The sequence below is a fragment of the Mauremys mutica genome, chromosome 15 (assembly GCF_020497125.1).
Source record: "Mauremys mutica isolate MM-2020 ecotype Southern chromosome 15, ASM2049712v1, whole genome shotgun sequence".
In the NCBI taxonomy this organism is placed as follows: Eukaryota; Metazoa; Chordata; order Testudines; family Geoemydidae; genus Mauremys; species Mauremys mutica.
Window position 1 is genome coordinate 38,886,644 of NC_059086.1, and position 16,206 is coordinate 38,902,849.

The window sequence follows — 16,206 nt, forward strand, 5'->3', positions numbered from 1 at the left end:
CCTTGCACGCCCAGCCCAGTGCCGTGCACGGCCCCTTGCACGCCCAGCCCAGTGCTGTGCATGGCCCCTTGCACGCTCAGACCACTGCCGTGCACGGCCCCTTGCACGCCCAGCCCAGTGCACTGCCCCTTGCACACCCACTCGCCCCAGTGCAATGAGAGTGACCCTCTCATGATGGCATTTTGCCCTCCCTTTGCCCTGATGCAAACGGCCACATGGCAACTTGTGCAAACGAAAGCAGCGCTGGGCCCAAATGGCCAAATTAAATCACCTCCCTGGGCAGCCAGGGTCCCTCTGGCATCCTCCACAGCCCCCTCCGTGCACCCTCCGGCCCTGCTCTGCATGCAGCCAGGCCAAGGACGCACCGGAAAGGAAAGGGTGATCTGCAGGACAGAGCCACGGGAAAGGCTGCCTGGGCCTTCGCACTGACAGACACGGGCGGCTCTGACCCTCCTCGGAGCATCCGAGCCCCTCACAGGCTGTACCACAGCCCGGCCAGGCCCTAGCAGGGCTTCCGTAAATCACACACCGGGTTTTTGGGGGGATTTTCCAGACCCACCCACCCCTCGTAATGCTAAAACAAATGCGCCAAAATAACGGCCCACCCTCCCCCTGCCACGCGATGGGTGGAGCCCTCATCTCCACTGGGCAGGTGGGAAACTGAGGCACAGGACAACGGCGGCCCAGTTCCTCCAAGGTCACTGATCCTGAGCCTGGTGGTCTAACCACTAGACTCTCCTGCCTTCCGAGCTACAAATGGCTTTGCCTGAGCCAAGGTCTCTTTCGCTGGTAACAAATTGCTCTGAGCTGTGGAGCGGCCCAGAAATCCCAGGGCTGAGTGATTACGATTATTTGGTAGGTGTATTACGGTAGCGCCTCGGTGCCAAGTTGTGGGCCAGGCCCCCCCCGCAGCACTAGGCGCTGTTCATTATTTATTAGGTGTTTTACAGTAGCACCCCAGTCATGGGCCAGGCCCCCCTGGCGCTAGGTGCTGTACATTATTAGATGTATTATGGTAGCACCTCAGTTATGGGCCAGGCCCCCTGGCGCTAGGTGCTGCACATTATTTATTAGGTGTATTACGGTAGCACCTTAGTCACGGGCCAGGCCCCTGGCGCTGTATGTAATTTATTAGGTGTATTACGGTAGCACCTCAGTCACGGGCCAGGCCCCTGGCGCTAGGCGCTGTATGTAATTTATTAGGTGTATTACGGTAGTGCCCCAGTTGCGGCCCAGGACCCGTGCGAGGCGCTGTATGTAATTTATTAGGTGTATTACGGTAGTGCCCCAGTTGCGGCCCAGGGCCCGTGCGAGGCGCTGTATGTAATTTATTAGGTGTATTACGGTAGTGCCCCAGTTGCGGCCCAGGCCCCGTCGTGCAAGGCGCTGTATGTTGTTTATTAGGTGCATTACGGTAATGCAGTGGCCCAAGCTGCCTGCCCCCCTCACCGTGCCCTGCGGGGTGGGGGGGTCGCGGAAGGGCAGGGAGAGGCAGAGGCCTGGGGGGGGCGCTTCTTGCTGCTCCCCCAGCTCCGCACTCCGGGGAAAACCCCCTCAGCTTGTCCGTCCCACCCTGAGGGCAGCGGACGTAACCATCTCCCCTCCCCGCAGCCACCCCGCGGAAGCAGCGGCGCGAGCGGACGACTTTCACGCGGGCCCAGCTGGACATTCTGGAGGCTCTTTTCGCCAAGACCCGCTACCCCGACATCTTCATGCGGGAGGAGGTAGCGCTCAAGATCAACCTGCCGGAGTCCCGGGTGCAGGTGAGGCTGGGAGCCCGGACTGACCCCTGGCCGGACGGGGGTGTGTGTGTGTGTGTGTATACTGCTCCCCCTTCTGGGAGGTGTGTGAGTACACATGGCTGACTGCTGCCCTCTGCTGGGTGGAATCGGAACTGCTCACCTGGGTGTCATAAGCCCTATACTGCTGACAGCCGCTGGGGATTCTCCTGTAGCAGTGTGCTGGGGATTGGGAGCACGTTGAGTTCTGTGTGCAGCTCCCAGCAGCCGCTGGGGAAATCCTAGCTCACAATGGAGTTGGAACAAGATTTTACATCCCCTGTGGGGCCCCACAAATGTAACCCAATGCGTGTGATATCAAGAGAGGAGTGTTTGTCCAGCCCAGAAAGGCGGCCACCTCTGGAGAGGAGCCGGGGGCTGTGCTATGAACCTTGCAGGGCTGGGTAGGAGCCGAAGTCCAGGGAAGCTGTCGGGGATTTGGGAGGATGAACGTGGTTCTCCCAGCTGGGCGTGTGAGTAAACACCTGGACTCTTTGCAAGGTGGCCATGGGAGGGCAGGTCTGTGGTGTTTGTCTCTGCTGGACGATGGCATCGGGGCCAGCCCTGCCTGGGAGGGGAGAGCGCCCCCTGCTGAGCCCCCCGCCCTGCCTCCTGCTGCACAGCGCCCCCTAGCGCTGCCCTATGGCATTGGGGCCAGCCCTGCCTGGGAGGGGAGAGCGCCCCCTGCTGAGCCCCCTGCCCTGCCCCCTGCTGCACAGCGCCCCCTAGCGCTGCCCTATGGCATTGGGGCCAGCCCTGCCTGGGAGGGGAGAGCGCCCCCTGCTGAGCCCCCCGCCCTGCCCCCTGCTGCACAGCGCCCCCTAGTGCTGCCCTATGGCATCGGGGCCAGCCCTGCCTGGGAGGGGAGAGCGCCCCCTGCTGTGCCCCCAGCCCACTCCCTGCCAACAGTCCGGGGGGGGGGGGGGAATGCGGTTGACTGACAGAAACTACAAAGTGGGTCACCCCCAGTTTAAGACGCCTTCATCCCAGTAAAACTGCCTCCGCGTGAGGGGTCGGACTGGTCCGGCTGTCCTGGAAAAGTGTCCCCCCCCCCCGGCTGACTCGGTTCTACGGGGACAAAAGCTGTGTGTGGAGATCAGCTGTTGCTTCAGCCCAACGTTTACACTCCAACGAGCCGCTTTTAAACCGAAACCGGCGCGTTCGCCCCGGCCTCTGGCGTTGGGTTAAATCAACCGGTTTAAGCTAAATCAGTTTAGCTTTCCCATGTAGACAGAGCCTGGCTGCCCGGAGCTCGGAGCCGACTCAACAGCTGCCCGGAATGCCCCACCGCCTCCCCAACCCTGAGTGTTAACAGATCCCGAGATTTGGCTTAGAAATCCCGAGATTTGGCTTAGAAATCCCGAGATTTGGCTTAGAAATCAGTAAAATTTGGACTGTTTATAAATTTGCCACGTGAGATCTCCTGATAATTGGCCCCCCTCCGTCTGCGTCGGACAGGAAACGCTCCGGTTTCTCCGGAGACGTTTATGGGGCGAGTTCGCCCCCCGAGGTGACAGCACAGGGCTAAGCCCAGAATGCAGCGTTTACAGCCCTGGCAGGATTTAGAAGTTGCTTTCCCGGCTCTTAGACTCGGCTCAGCTTCCCAGGGAGCGGGAGGAGTTCAACTCTGCCATCTGCCCTGCGCCTGCTAATGCTGGAAATAAAGACTCTGGATCCTGGCCTTGCACCTTCGCAGCCGGTTTCGGAGGGATACAGAAAATAGCCACCTCCTGCCGATGCCCATGGGGTGGAATTGTCTCCCCGGCGTCCGGCTCTGAGCTGTCTGGGACTAGACCGGGCAGGCAGCAGATGGAGGGACCCGGAATGGGTTGGCTCCAGCCTTAATGGCTGGGAAGGGACGAATCCTGGGAACGGAGGTTGCCCAAGAACCGGAGAGAAACATCATCAGGTCGGGGGGAGGACAGATTCGAGGCGGGTGTAAGGCAATGAGCCAGCGTGGGTGTGCGCGTGTGTGTGTGTGTGTGTGTGCGTGTGTGTGCGTGCGTGTGTGTGTGTGTGTGTGTGTGTGTGTGTGTGTACGCACACCACTGCCGTCTGCTGGACGGACTCAGCAATGCGCCACTCTGTATCCTAGGCCCTATACTGCTAAGGTTCGGCGAAGCTTGCGGGCCGGGACGGGTGTGTGGGGTGTGGATGTGGGTGACTTTTGGATGAGGAGCCGCTGAGTTCTACCCTGCTCCTGCCAGGAAATCCCCAGCACTCGATGCTCTCAGGGTCCCGATATTATGGGGGGGTTTCTAGAGGCGCCCCCTGCAGCCTCAGTTTCCCTCTCTGCTCTGGGGATAATGCCGGAGCAGCTGGCTCTGTTCTGCCCTAGCTCTCAGGGCGGGCGGGAGGAGGGTGGTGGTGAGGGGGATTGTGGTGGGGGTGGAGGTGGACAGTGGCGGCTGTTACAGCCGGGCCGTGGCCGGGGCAAAGGGACCCCCCCCAGCTCCGTGACTCACCCCCCGCCTCTCCCGGCAGGTTTGGTTCAAGAACCGCCGGGCCAAGTGCCGGCAGCAGCAGCAGCAGAGCAGCGGCCAGGCCAAGGCGCGGCCGGCCAAGAAGAAGAGCTCGCCGGCCCGGGAGACCAGCTCGGAAACCAGCACCAATGGGCAGTACAGCCCCCCGCCCGCCGGCACCTCGGGCACCCCCAGCTCCACGGCCAGCGCCACCGTCTCCATCTGGAGCCCGGCCTCCATCTCCCCCATCCCCGACCCCCTGGCCTCCTCGGCCACCCCCTGCATGCAGCGCTCCGCCGCCTACCCCATGACCTACACTCAGGCCGCCGGCTACCCCCAGAGCTACGCCGGCTCGTCCTCCTACTTCACCGGCCTGGACTGCGGCTCCTACCTCTCGCCCATGCACCCGCAGCTCTCCGCCCCCGGCGCCGCCCTGAGCCCCATCGCCGCCCCGGCCATGGGCAGCCACCTCAGCCAGTCCCCGGCCTCCCTCTCCAGCCAGGGCTTCGGCACGGCCGGCCTGAGCTTCGGCTCGGTGGATTGCTTGGACTACAAGGATCAGACGGGCTCTTGGAAACTCAACTTCAACGCCACGGACTGCTTGGATTACAAAGATCAGAGCTCCTGGAAGTTCCAGGTCTTGTGAAGTGGCGGGAGGCAGCCAGGGAGACGCCCCCTGTCCGTTGTTCCCCCCCCACCCCCCGAAGGCCTGTCCCTCCCCTCCCCGCTGCCACCTCCTCCAACCACCTTGGCTCCGACCTGTGTCCGGGGTGGAGCTGGACTGAGATCGCACCCGGCGTCGGGGATTCCCCCTTTCCCGGGACCACGGCAGGGATTTGCCCTTCCTTGGTGAGCAGCCGGAAACTTGCCCTGGTTGGTCGTTCGGTGGCTGAGAACCTCACCCCCCATGGCCACAGGGGCCCCTCACCCCCCATGGCCACAGGGGCCCCTCACGCCGGGCAGCACCGCGGGGGTTTCTTCCCGCCCGAGCCCCGGACACGAAATCTGTCGCGGAGTCTCAGCCGGGATCCCGCCCTGCTGATTTCCTGGGGGCGGGGGCTGGCGGGGGTGGCAGCCTCCCCTGTCTGTACCACGCGCCCCAGGTGGCACCCGGAGCTGCAGGGGTGGAGGTGGGAAGTGCCACGGCTGGTTTTGGGTGGGAAGTAGCCCCCCCGCCCCTTGCACATGTGGGGGAGGGGGGGCTCCAGGTTCTGTCTTTCACGGTTTCTCTCTAGCCCTGGCCTGATCCTTCAAAGGGGGGGCGGGGTCTGAGCGAAGAATGAACTAGGGAATGACATTGGGCCTGGGGTGGAGCAGCTCGGTCAGGGGAAGTGCTGCCAGGACTCCTGGGTTCTATTCCCGGTGCTGGGAGGGGAGCCAGGTTTAGAGGAGTGGGCCCTGGGAGTCAGTTCCCCTCGGCTTTATTTCCAGCCCTGCCAATGACTGGGTGTCAGATGTTCCACCCCGTGCAGGGGCCGGGGATCTGCGGCTGGACGGCTCTGAGCTGGCAAAGCTGAGAGCCCGGGCGGAGGGCGTGTGCCGAGCTCACCGCCCAGCGAGGCTTAGGCAGCATCGGGTTTCAGTCGGCTCCAGGTTCAGCCGCCCCCAGGCCAGTCCCGTCTCTGGCTGGCGACCTCGCCGGCCTCGTCCTGCCAGGGAGGGGCTCGGCCCTGCTTCCCCCGCGCTGCCCGGCTGGGACGCCAGCCGCTGAGCTCGGCCCCACAGGTGGCCAGCGGGGCAGGGGACCGGGTCGCACTCGGCGAGTTGGCGGGGAGAGATCTATGCTGGGAGGCCGGCGTCACAAGCCGGGATCAAGGCTGCCTGGCTGTTTGCAGGGGGGGGGGGGGGGGGGCTTTTTATTCTAGCCTCCATTTCCCCTCCTCCCTGGATATTTTGGGTGCAAAACCCCTTTTTTTGGGGGGGGGTTAACTTGAAAGTGACGACAAATGTTCCACCCCCCACATCCACGGGAACACGTTGATTTCGAATGTGCAAGCGACCAGGCCTTCGGGCTCTTTGCGGGGCTGGAAATTCTCTCTCCCACGGGAGTTAGGCACCGAAATACCTTAGAGGGTCTGGGGCAAAGCACAACGTCCCACCCGAGGCCCCGATCCTGGCAGCCCCTGGCACGTGCCCCGGGGCCGTCGAGCTGGGTTCAGACCCTGGTGGCAGAACTCCCCGGGGGGGGGGACAGGATCGGGTCCGCCCTGGCTCGTGCGGGGGGAGAGCTGAGGTGGGGACTAGCCAGGAGGTGGGGGAGCTCGGCCCGGATCCCTGCTCTCGGACGCCCAGACACTTTCCCCGAATCAGCCGCGTTGTGGGGCAGGGGTCGGAGCCCTGCAGCGCGGACCTGACCCCGCTGCAGTCACATGGCGCTTCCCCTCCCCCCTTGTTGGGGGAGGGGGAGAATGGGGGACGCTTTGCAGCCCGGTTTCCATGTTGCCTTGCACACGCATTTACACTAGTGCAGAAGAAGCGTGAAACCGGATCTGTCCACACCTGTTCCACACTAGTGGGTGCAAGACAATGGAGAACCCAGCTCTTTCTTTTCTAATCAGACCCCCTGGACAGCTCCCCTTCCACAAAGCTGGCTGCAGAGACGCTCCCGGAGATGTAGCGGATTCGGATTCAGGGCCGTCTCTGCCTGAGGCCGACCCGCTGCGATCCGCCTGGGCCCTGCTCCCGGAGATCTGACCTGGAGTGGCCGTTTGCTCTGGGGACCTCGCCACACACGTCTCCTTGCCAGGGGCCACCTCGCAGCTCCTTGTGGGGCCCGAACGTCTCCGGTGGCCTCGTGCAATCACGTTCCCCCGTGCAAAACACTCCGGCTCTGGTAGCACTTTGCCGCGGGGACGCTGACGAGAGATCTGGGGCGCTGTGGAATTGACCGGCCGCATTTAGAATGTTTGCGTGTAAATAAAACCCGACACCTTGTGAGGTTCGTTTAGGGCGGTTCTGTGGCTCTTTGTTCCGGTTCCACCGTCACCGACAAAGGCCGTTTTTCTTTAGGTCTCGGCTGGACACCTCAGTGGGTTTCAGTCCTGCCGCTCTCCCTTTGCACCCAATGACGTAGCTGCTGCGTGGCCACATCCCTTGGTGTTAGGAGCTCACGTCTCCGCTGCCTCCGACGAGCTGGTTTTATCTTCACGCCTCTGTCGGTGGAAATGTTTCCGTTTTTGCTGTTTCCTAGCCATAGGCTTGCGCCACTCGGGTCCGGTTTTTAAAGAAACGGGGGCAAAAAAAATTTAAAAAACGACAATCAGAGACAATAAATATCTGTAAAGAATTTGATTGTTTTTTGTGTGCACTAAAGTACTGGCTTAAAACCAAGACGTCTGTTTTGTAAGTTGCTGTAGAGGGAGGGTTTAGACTAGTTTTGTTAGGTGTCAAACTCCAGTGTCTGTAGGAGAAACAGAATTTCAATGCAAACTATTTTTGATGACTTGATATTTATTGTTTTAGCGAGAGGCATTTCCTGTACCAGCCCCCAGGTTTTGGTGGTTTAAAAAGATTTGAAAAAATAAAAAAATAAAATAAAAAAACGTGCAAAGGCGTCTGAGTCCTGGGCTGGCTTTTTTGGTTCTTGCAGTTGCTAATTTAAGCCCCGATCCTGCAAAATGCTCACACACCTGGGTCACTTCCCTCAGCTGAGGACTCTAATGGAAGCTAATGGCACAGGGCAGGATTGAGAGGCACCGGCAGAGCTGGGAGGGCAGAGCTGGGAGTGGGGAGTGAGGGGCACCGGCAGAGCTGGGGGGGGGAAAGGGCTGGTCTGGGCTAGCAGGGGCTGCGGGTCGGGAGTGAGGGGCACCGGTGGGGGAGGGGGAAGCCCAGGGCTGGGCTAGCAGTGGTGGCTACTGGTCAGGGCTGAGGGTCTTCAGCCGAATTAGCCGGGCGAACGTCTCCTGGCTGCTCCAGGGGGGCGGTGGGGATGCCCTGAGGCCGGGGGGCAGAGGGGGAGGGGGGCTGGTGGGGACGGGGGGTTCCCGCCCGCGGTGAGCGCTCTCTGCTCTGCACCAACGCCCGTCTCAGCGCTGTCTGGAGTCCCCCGTTCCTGCTGGTTTGGGGGGCAGGCACCAGAGGGCTCCGCCGCAGGCAGCCGCGTCGGTTCACGAGGTAACCCCGCCGTTAGCCACAGGGTGCCTGGATCCCACTGGAATTTGGAATTTGGGGGACTGACGTTCCTGAGAAAATCCCCAGCTTCTGCCATGCGCTCTTCCCTCCTTCCCGTTGCTCTCGCGGCCTCTCCCTTGTCAGGCCATAACTCTGAGCCCCGTGTCCCGGACGCCCTCCCGGCGGGGATCCCCCATCCCAGGGCAGGGCCCAAGCTGGATCGGCTCCAGATGGCACAGGGCTGGGGGCGAAGGGGTGTCCTTCCATTGTTGTCTGCATCCTCCCACAGAACCCAGGAGTCCCCCTGCTCTAACCACTAGACCCCACTCCCCTCCCACGGGGGGGAGAGAAGCCAGGAGTCCTGGCTCCCAACCCCCCTGGTCTAACTACTAGACCCCAGTCCCTTCTCAGAGCCAGGAATAGGACCAAGGTGTCCTGGCTTCCAGCCCCCTCCCACCCAGAGCTGGGGGGACTTAGGCCAGTAACTTCCCCCTCTTGGTGCCTCAGTTTCCCCTTCCACCCTCCCCATGCTCAGGCCCCCACCATGGCGAGCGCAGCGGGGGAGACGCTCCGTGCCCTGCCGAGCCCCCAGATGGAGGAAGGGAAGGACAATTGGCCCCGTTTCACAGAGGCCTGGAGAGAAGGTGACGCCCAGATGGAGCCTTAACCGCTAGGCTGCGCTGCCTGGCACGGCCCCTCCAGCCCTGCCTCATGCCCCGGCCCTGGAGAGCAGCCGCCCCTGCCCCTCTTGCCAACTAGCCCCTGCTCCCACCCCCCTGCCACACTGCTGGGCCTGCCTCCACCCCCCACAGCCCAGGGGCGCCAGCAGGAGGGACAGGACGGGCCTCCCAGCCCCAAACTCTGGCTCCTGTCCCACTCCAATCAGCCCCATTACAGGCCTGACCCCTGAGAGACGGCCTGGCCAGCCAGCCAGTGGGGAGTGGGGGCCAGGACTCCTGGGTTCTCTCCCAGCTCTGGGGGAGGAGTGGGGGGCTGGCGGTTAGAGCAGTGGGGCTGGGGGCCAGGACTCCTGGGTTCTCTCCCAGCCCTGGGAGGGGAGTGGGGGCTGGTGGTTAGAGCAACGGGGCTGGGGGCCAGGACTCCTGGGTTCTCTACCTGGCTCTGGGAGGGGAGTGGGGGCTAGTGGTTAGAGCCGGGGGCTGGGAGCCAGGACTCCTGGGTTCTCCCCCCGGCTGTGGGAGGACAGCAGGGGTCCAGCAGAGTTCTGACCCCCCAGTCCACCACTGTACACTTGGGGGACCCACACTGCACTGGGCGAGCCCCTCCCCCCCCCCCCCGATCCTGTGTTGCTCCTGGAGACTCTGCTTGGGCTGCCCCAGACGCTTCCTGCCGGGATCTCGTCACCTTGGCCCCCCTCTTCCATCTCCCAGGGCCAGGCCGAGCGCCCTGCCCGCCTGCCGCACACTCACAATTTGTTATTTTTACTGATCTAATTTAGCAAATGTCCCAATCGGCTTAGGGCCGCTGCCCCCTCCGCACTCGGGTAACTGAATTAGCGGATTAGGGAGCCCGGGAGAGATGAGAAATTGGTTCCGCGATGCCGGCTGACAGCTGCCACCGGTGGCTGGGCGCGGGGCACCCTGGGGAGAGACCGGCCCTCGCTGGGCCACGGGGAGACGGTGCTTAAAGAGTCAAGGGCTCTTTTCCGGAAGGGTCGTGCCAGGGAGTCAGTGGTGGAACCAGGGAGAGAACCAGGAGTCCGGGATCCTGGCTCCCCGCCCCCGCTCTAACCACCAGACCCCACTCCCCTCCCTGATAGAACCCAGGAGTCCTGGCTCCCAGAGGATTGTGGTTGAGGCTGTCCTGGGTCTCAGGAGATCTGGGTTAAATTCCCAGCTCTGTCACAGGCTCCTTGGGCAAGTCATTGCCCCACTGGGCCTCAGTTTCCCCATCTGTAATATGGGGATAATGATCCTCTTTGTCTATTAGGACTGTGAACTATTTGGGGCAGGGTCAGTCTTCCTCAGTGTCCCTGCAGCTCCCAGCGCAATGGGGCCCTGATCTCGGCCGAGGTCTGGGCAGCGCCCGGCGCGACGGGGTCCTGATCTCGGCCGGCGTCTGGGCAGCGCCCGGCGCAACAGGGCCCTGATCTCAGCTGGGGTCTGGGCAGCACCCAGCGCGACGGGGCCCTGATCTCGGCCGGCATCTGGGCAGCACCTGGCGCGACGGGGCCCTGATCTCAGCTGGGGTCTGGGCAGCACCCGGCACGACGGGGCCCTGATCTCGGCCGGCGTCTGGGCAGCACCCGGCGCGATGGGGCCCTGATCTCGGCTGGGGCCTCCAGGCTCTGCTGGCATAGAAATGATTCCATGGGTGGCAGCGGCTCTGTATTTCCCAACCAGCTAAGACTGGCTGACGTTCTAGGAGACTCAGGAGTCCTGGCTCCCGGCCCCCCTTGCTCTAACCACTAGACCCCACTCCCCTCCCAGAGCTGAGGAGAGAACCCAGGAGTCCTGGCTCCCAGCCCTGTCTCTTTGCTTGTGTAGCAGGAGCAGGAAAGTGCCAGGGCCAGAGCACATGGTCTCCCCCGGCCAGGAGCTGCCGGCCCCGGTCCCTGCACTGCAGCCGGCTGGGTGGGAGGGGGGGCGGGTGAGGGGTGGGTGGCGTCGCCTCCCGCCTGGCCCGTGCTCCCTGCTCTGCTCCCAGAGCATCTTTAATTCACCCTGTAATGAATGTTGTGTTTTGAAAAAATCCATTTCCCTTTAACCCCTAAATCCGCCCTCAGACGACATCGCAAATCCACTCGGCTCTAAGCCGGTGATGGCAGCGCCCATGTGACCCGCGCCAGGCCTGGGGGCGCTGGGACAATGTGGGTCACACCTGGCAAATCCCCCGCGGATGCGCCGCAGCTGCCGAACCCGGCCTCCTCCGGCCCTCCGGGAACCCCAGGACAGCTGCACCCCCAACCTCCAGGAGATCTGCACATGGAGGGTGCCCCCAATCCCTCGGAAACCTGCATTCGGGGCACATCACGCTAGTCCCAAGACTGCGGGGCTTGGAGGGGATTAGCAGATGATGGGCTCCAATAGGAAGCAGATTCAGATCCATTGTGCCGGGCACCGCCCAGACCCCGACCGAGATCAGGGCCCCATCGCGCCGGGCGCTGCCCAGACCCCGACCGAGATCAGGGCCCCATCGCGCCGGGCGCTGCCCAGACCCCGACCGAGATCAGGGCCCCGTCGCGCCGGGCGCTGCCCAGACCCTGACTGAGATCAGGGCCCCGTCGCGCCGGGCGCTGCCCAGACCCCGACCGAGATCAGGGCCCCGTCGCGCCGGGCGCTGCCCAGACCCCGACCGAGATCAGGGGCCCGTCGTGCCAGACGCTGCCCAGACCCCGACCGAGATCAGGGCCCCGTCGGGCCGGACGCTGCCCAGACAGGCAGGGGGTCTCTAGACCGGGAGCTGTTTGGAGCAGGGGAAGCGCTTGGGTTATTTGTACAGCACCTGGCACAAGCTGGGCCTGATCCCAGGTTGGGGCCCCGGACACGCCCCCGCTGACCACCACTAAGAGCTGAAGCGGGGAGAGGTGGCTGTGGGGTGGGGAGCGAGGGTCAGGGACCCAGGGGTGGGGGTGGGGGGGCGAAGTTACGTCCCTCGATGTCACAGGGTTGAACCCGGAGGGCTCACGGGCAAACCCACTAAGGCCAAACCCAGGGCCCAGGGGGCGAGCGCGCTGTCTGCCCTGACTGGGGACACTGACTCAGCGCGGCGGGAGTCTGTAGCTGGGCCCAGAGATGCCTGGTACAGGGAGGGGACACTGGGAGCCAGAACTCTGCTGGGAGCAGGGAAACCGAGGCACAGCCAAACGGTGATGTGTGTTGGAGGCCCCCCCGGAATGAGGCTTCACAGGCCCCCCGGCTCTGCCAGGGGACAGACACATGCACAGAGCCCCCCCCCCCCCAGCCCCGGCGAGCTCTGCCAGGGCCTCGCGCTCCCTGCAGCGGCATGGGTTCCTCAAAGCACCAGGGGCCCCAGGGTGACCCCAAAAGAAGCTGCATGTCCCCCCCCCCGTCCCACGCAGGTTCATCCCGCGATCCGGGGCGGGCGGAGGCCGGGGGTGGGGAGGGAAGGAGCACACGGGCGGGGGGGGGGGAAGGTTGGTAAATTTAATCTCTGAACCTGTCAGCAGGTTTTAAAGCAGCAAACTAGACAGACAGATTGGACTCTAATCTGCCCTGATCCCCGGGGACAGATGGGAGGAGACGACGCCCGAGCTGGAGACCTTGCAAAGGTGAACTGAGGAACGGGGCTCGGTTAATGGGGGGGATGGGGGGGCGGATGAGGGAAAGAAGGTTAAGCTTGGTTTAAAATTCCTAATGAAGTGGATAAGGAGGGTGTGAGCCATGGGCTGCCAGGCCGGGAAACAAAGGGGACCCCCCTGCCCAGCCTGTGCTGTGTGGGATGGTAGGGGGCTGCGGGTCGGGAGTGAGGGGCACCGGCAGGGCTGGGGGTGGGGGGAGCCTGGGGCCGGGCTGGCAGGGGCTGCGGGTCGGGAGTGAGGGGCACCGGCAGAGCTGAGGGGTCGGGGGAGCCTGGGGCCGGGCTGGCAGAGGCTGCGGGTCGGGAGTGAGGGGCACCGGCAGGGCTGGGGGTGGGGGGAGCCTGGGGCCGGGCTGGCAGGGGCTGCGGGTTGGGAGTGAGGGGCACCGGCAGGGCTGGGGGTGGGGGGAGCCTGGGGCTGGGCTGGCAGGGGGCGGTGGGGCCCATTCTCAGCTGGGACCCTGAGGCAGAGTCGGGGACCCCTGGAGCTGGCCCCACGTGGGGCCGCTCTGATCCGGGGCCAGCGTCTGAGTTTGGATCAACGGGCCCTTGGCAGCCTCGGCCGCATGCATTTGACGAGTCCATTTGGGTCATCTGTGCGCTGCCCCTTTAAATCTCTTAAAGAGACAGGCCGCCGCTTTCGGAAGAGATGCGCAGACGGATGGACGGACGCAGTCTGGGCTCTCCTGCCAGGGGCGTTTCCTCGTGGCCTTTGCCCCACCTGAGACCGAGCGGCCGCCCGGGTGCCTGGGTGAAGAGACCAGGCTGCAAAGGGCCAATGTGCATGTTCTGTTACCCAGCATGCTCTGCGTGAGCCGCGGGGAAGGTGTACGTCACCCACAATGCTTTGCTGCAAAGCTAAGCCCAGCTAGGGGGACCTGATGTCCCGATTTTTGGGTCTTTTTCTTATATAGGCTCCTATTACCCCCGCCCCGTCCCGATTTTTCACACTTGCTGTCTGGTCGCCCTAAGCCCAGAAGGCTGCGGCAAGAGTGTAAATCCACCGTATCTGCCACCCTGGCACAGGGATCGCAAACAGCTGAGCGCCGGTACCAGTCCCCATAACCCAGGGTAGGCCTGAGACCGGCGGAGAGGGTTGTGTGCAGGGGCTTGTTTGTTATTGTAGGGTGGGTGGGTGGGGAGAGTGCAGGCTGGGTATGTGGGCTTGTTTTCGTAGGGTCGCCTGGCAGAGCTGGGTACGTGGGCTTGTTTTTGTAGGGTCGCCTGGCAGGGCTGGGTACGTGAGTTTGTTTTTGTAGGGTTGCCTGGCAGGGCTGGGTACGTGGGCTTGTTTTCGTAGGGTTGCCTGTGAGCACTCTTGTTTTTGTGCTGTGTTTATTATGGAAGGACTGCCGGTGAGCCCTGGGGCTGAGCATGCTTGTTATTGTAGGGTCTCCTGGGAGCACCGGGGCGGCAGGGGGGTATTTGGAGACAAGGCTGACACTTAAAAATTAGATCCACCTAATCCCTGGTGTGGACACGGCCAGGGCAGCAGACGAATTCTTGCGTCCCCGCCCAGCTCCTGCCTGTCAGAGCGGCGGCTTCACTGGCTGGACGGAGACGTGCCGCTGTTGCCTGGCCGTGGGCTGAGGCCAAGCGAACTCGTTTCACAGAGAGGCCGTCGGCTCGGCACTGGGGTTTATTTTGCCGATCTGGGCGGGATCAGCCCTTTGACCCAGCGCTGAAAAGCACCAGCTCTCGTTCTGGACGGGCACCCGGCCAGGCAGGTTGTGATCTCGCCCCATAGTTCTGCGGCTTCGCCCGAAGAGATCTGGTGACATCTACTGGCCGGCGCTCCCAACTCCCAATCCCCCTGGAGTGACTGGAAAATAAACCCAAGTCGTGTTTCAAACCGACCCTTCCCGTCCCAGCAAAGGCTGCCAGAACGGTTCCGGGGACGCACGTCACCCACCGACGACATGCAGCCCCCTCTGGGCTGGGAAACAGCCGCTGTTTCAAAGGGAAACTGTCAAGGTGAAATTTGGCCCCAAATTAGGGGAATTCCTAAAAATCCACTTTTATAAATGATTCCAAAGGAGGCAATTTTAACCCAAGGTTGTGTTTGCGGGGCCCTCGGGCCAGTCCACACCTCACGGCAACACAACCAGCCAGGAACAGCGGCTCTGCGGTGACACGGACTAGAACCACGTGCCATTGACACAACCCAGCAGAGAGCTGGATAAACCTGGCACCGGGGCCCCCCGGGGCGGGCGTGGAGCAGGTCTTGCAGGCCGGCTGCCAGCGCCGGGAGCTGCTTCCTGAGGCCTGGCTCTGGCAACGAGGCCTGTGGGCCGGAAAGCTGCCCACCGCACCGGTGAAAGCTGGACATTCAGGCTGGTATTTGAGGCTATGGAGACCCCGCGCCCGTCCCAGCGGCTCCGGGTCGCCCGGGTTTGTGTAAAACCTGGTGCCAGGGTTGACTGGCCAGTGAAAATGTGAAAGAAGCACCAGCCTCCAGCTCGGTCCTTGCATTTTAACATATTTAAGGGCAGACGTGTCCATGAGCTCCCGTCCAGGCCAGAGAACGTCACCGTCACCCCGGAGCTGAGTCCCAGCCCTTGTGTCGCTCCGACTACAGTGTCTGAAGAAATCACCAGCTGGCGAATGCCGCGGTAAGTTGTTCCAATGGTAACCACACCCCCGGTAAACCCTGGGCCTTGTTTCAGAGTGGAATTTTGTCCGGCTTTAATGTCCAGCCGTTGGCACTTCCAGAAGGGAGCTGCCCTCTGTGGTGTGTGTGGAAAGCTCCATGTACCTCCTGTCCCCCTGCAGCACCCAGCAGTTCCTCTCTGGCGCCGGCTGGAGCATTCGGAGAATTCACAAATAAATCGGGGCAGCAGTTTGCAGGTGACGACCGGGGCCCTTACGAAACGTAGCCTCCGTGTGCGTCTCGGCGCAGTCCGAAGGAGCTAAGGATCTCGAACACGCATTGCTCAAACTTCCTGTGCGGTTAAAACTCATGAAAATCTCAGGCGCGGGCTGTGTTTGCTGGTAACGAAGCGGAGCGATTAGTGACTCAGACCCAACGACTGAGTAGTGTGAATATTTAAAGACAATTAATGATGTACCTAATTGTGCGGCTTCCTCTGCACGCCCCAGTCCCTGCTCGGTGGGCTCAGGGCTGATTTCTGCCGAGACGTTACAACTTCCACTCGGGCTCCGTGGAGGAGAAACGCAGCCCGGTGCCCCCAAGCCGCGGGCGCTTTCTGGGAATTCAGAGCGAAGCCACCGCTAAGGGTATGAGCCCAGCGCCCTTAGAGAGTGGGTCTGGGAAGCGATTTAGCCTCCGGGTGCTTTGTCCTGAGTGACCCTCAGATTCCACAAACTTCCCACGTCAGTAAAATCCACTGAAATCCTGGGCCTGGGCCAGATTTGAAGAAACTCCTGGCTCTGGGCAGGGTCTGGTGGTTACATCGTGGTGGGTGGGGGGGGAACGGGCGCCAGGACTCCTGGGTTCTAGGCCCTGTTTTGGGAAGGGGGGTCTCGTGCCTAGAGCAGGGGGGTGGACTGGGGTTCGGTCCCCCGAAACACCGGCGCTTGGCCGGGTCCCCTGGGGCTCTCACCGACAGACG

At 62.8% G+C, this 16,206-nt stretch overlaps 1 protein-coding gene across 1 annotated transcript in view; it reads left to right on the forward strand.

Moving 5' to 3' along the window:
- Nucleotides 1-4,886, forward strand: part of LOC123350446 (homeobox protein otx5) — a 30,273-nt gene extending 25,387 nt beyond the window's left edge. Inside the window, exons 4-5 of the mRNA XM_044989059.1 lie at nt 1,612-1,763; nt 4,263-4,886. Coding sequence (XP_044844994.1) covers nt 1,612-1,763; nt 4,263-4,886 — 776 coding nt within the window. The remainder of the gene's footprint in view (nt 1-1,611; nt 1,764-4,262) is intronic.
- The last annotated feature ends 11,320 nt before the right edge of the window (nt 4,887-16,206 follow it).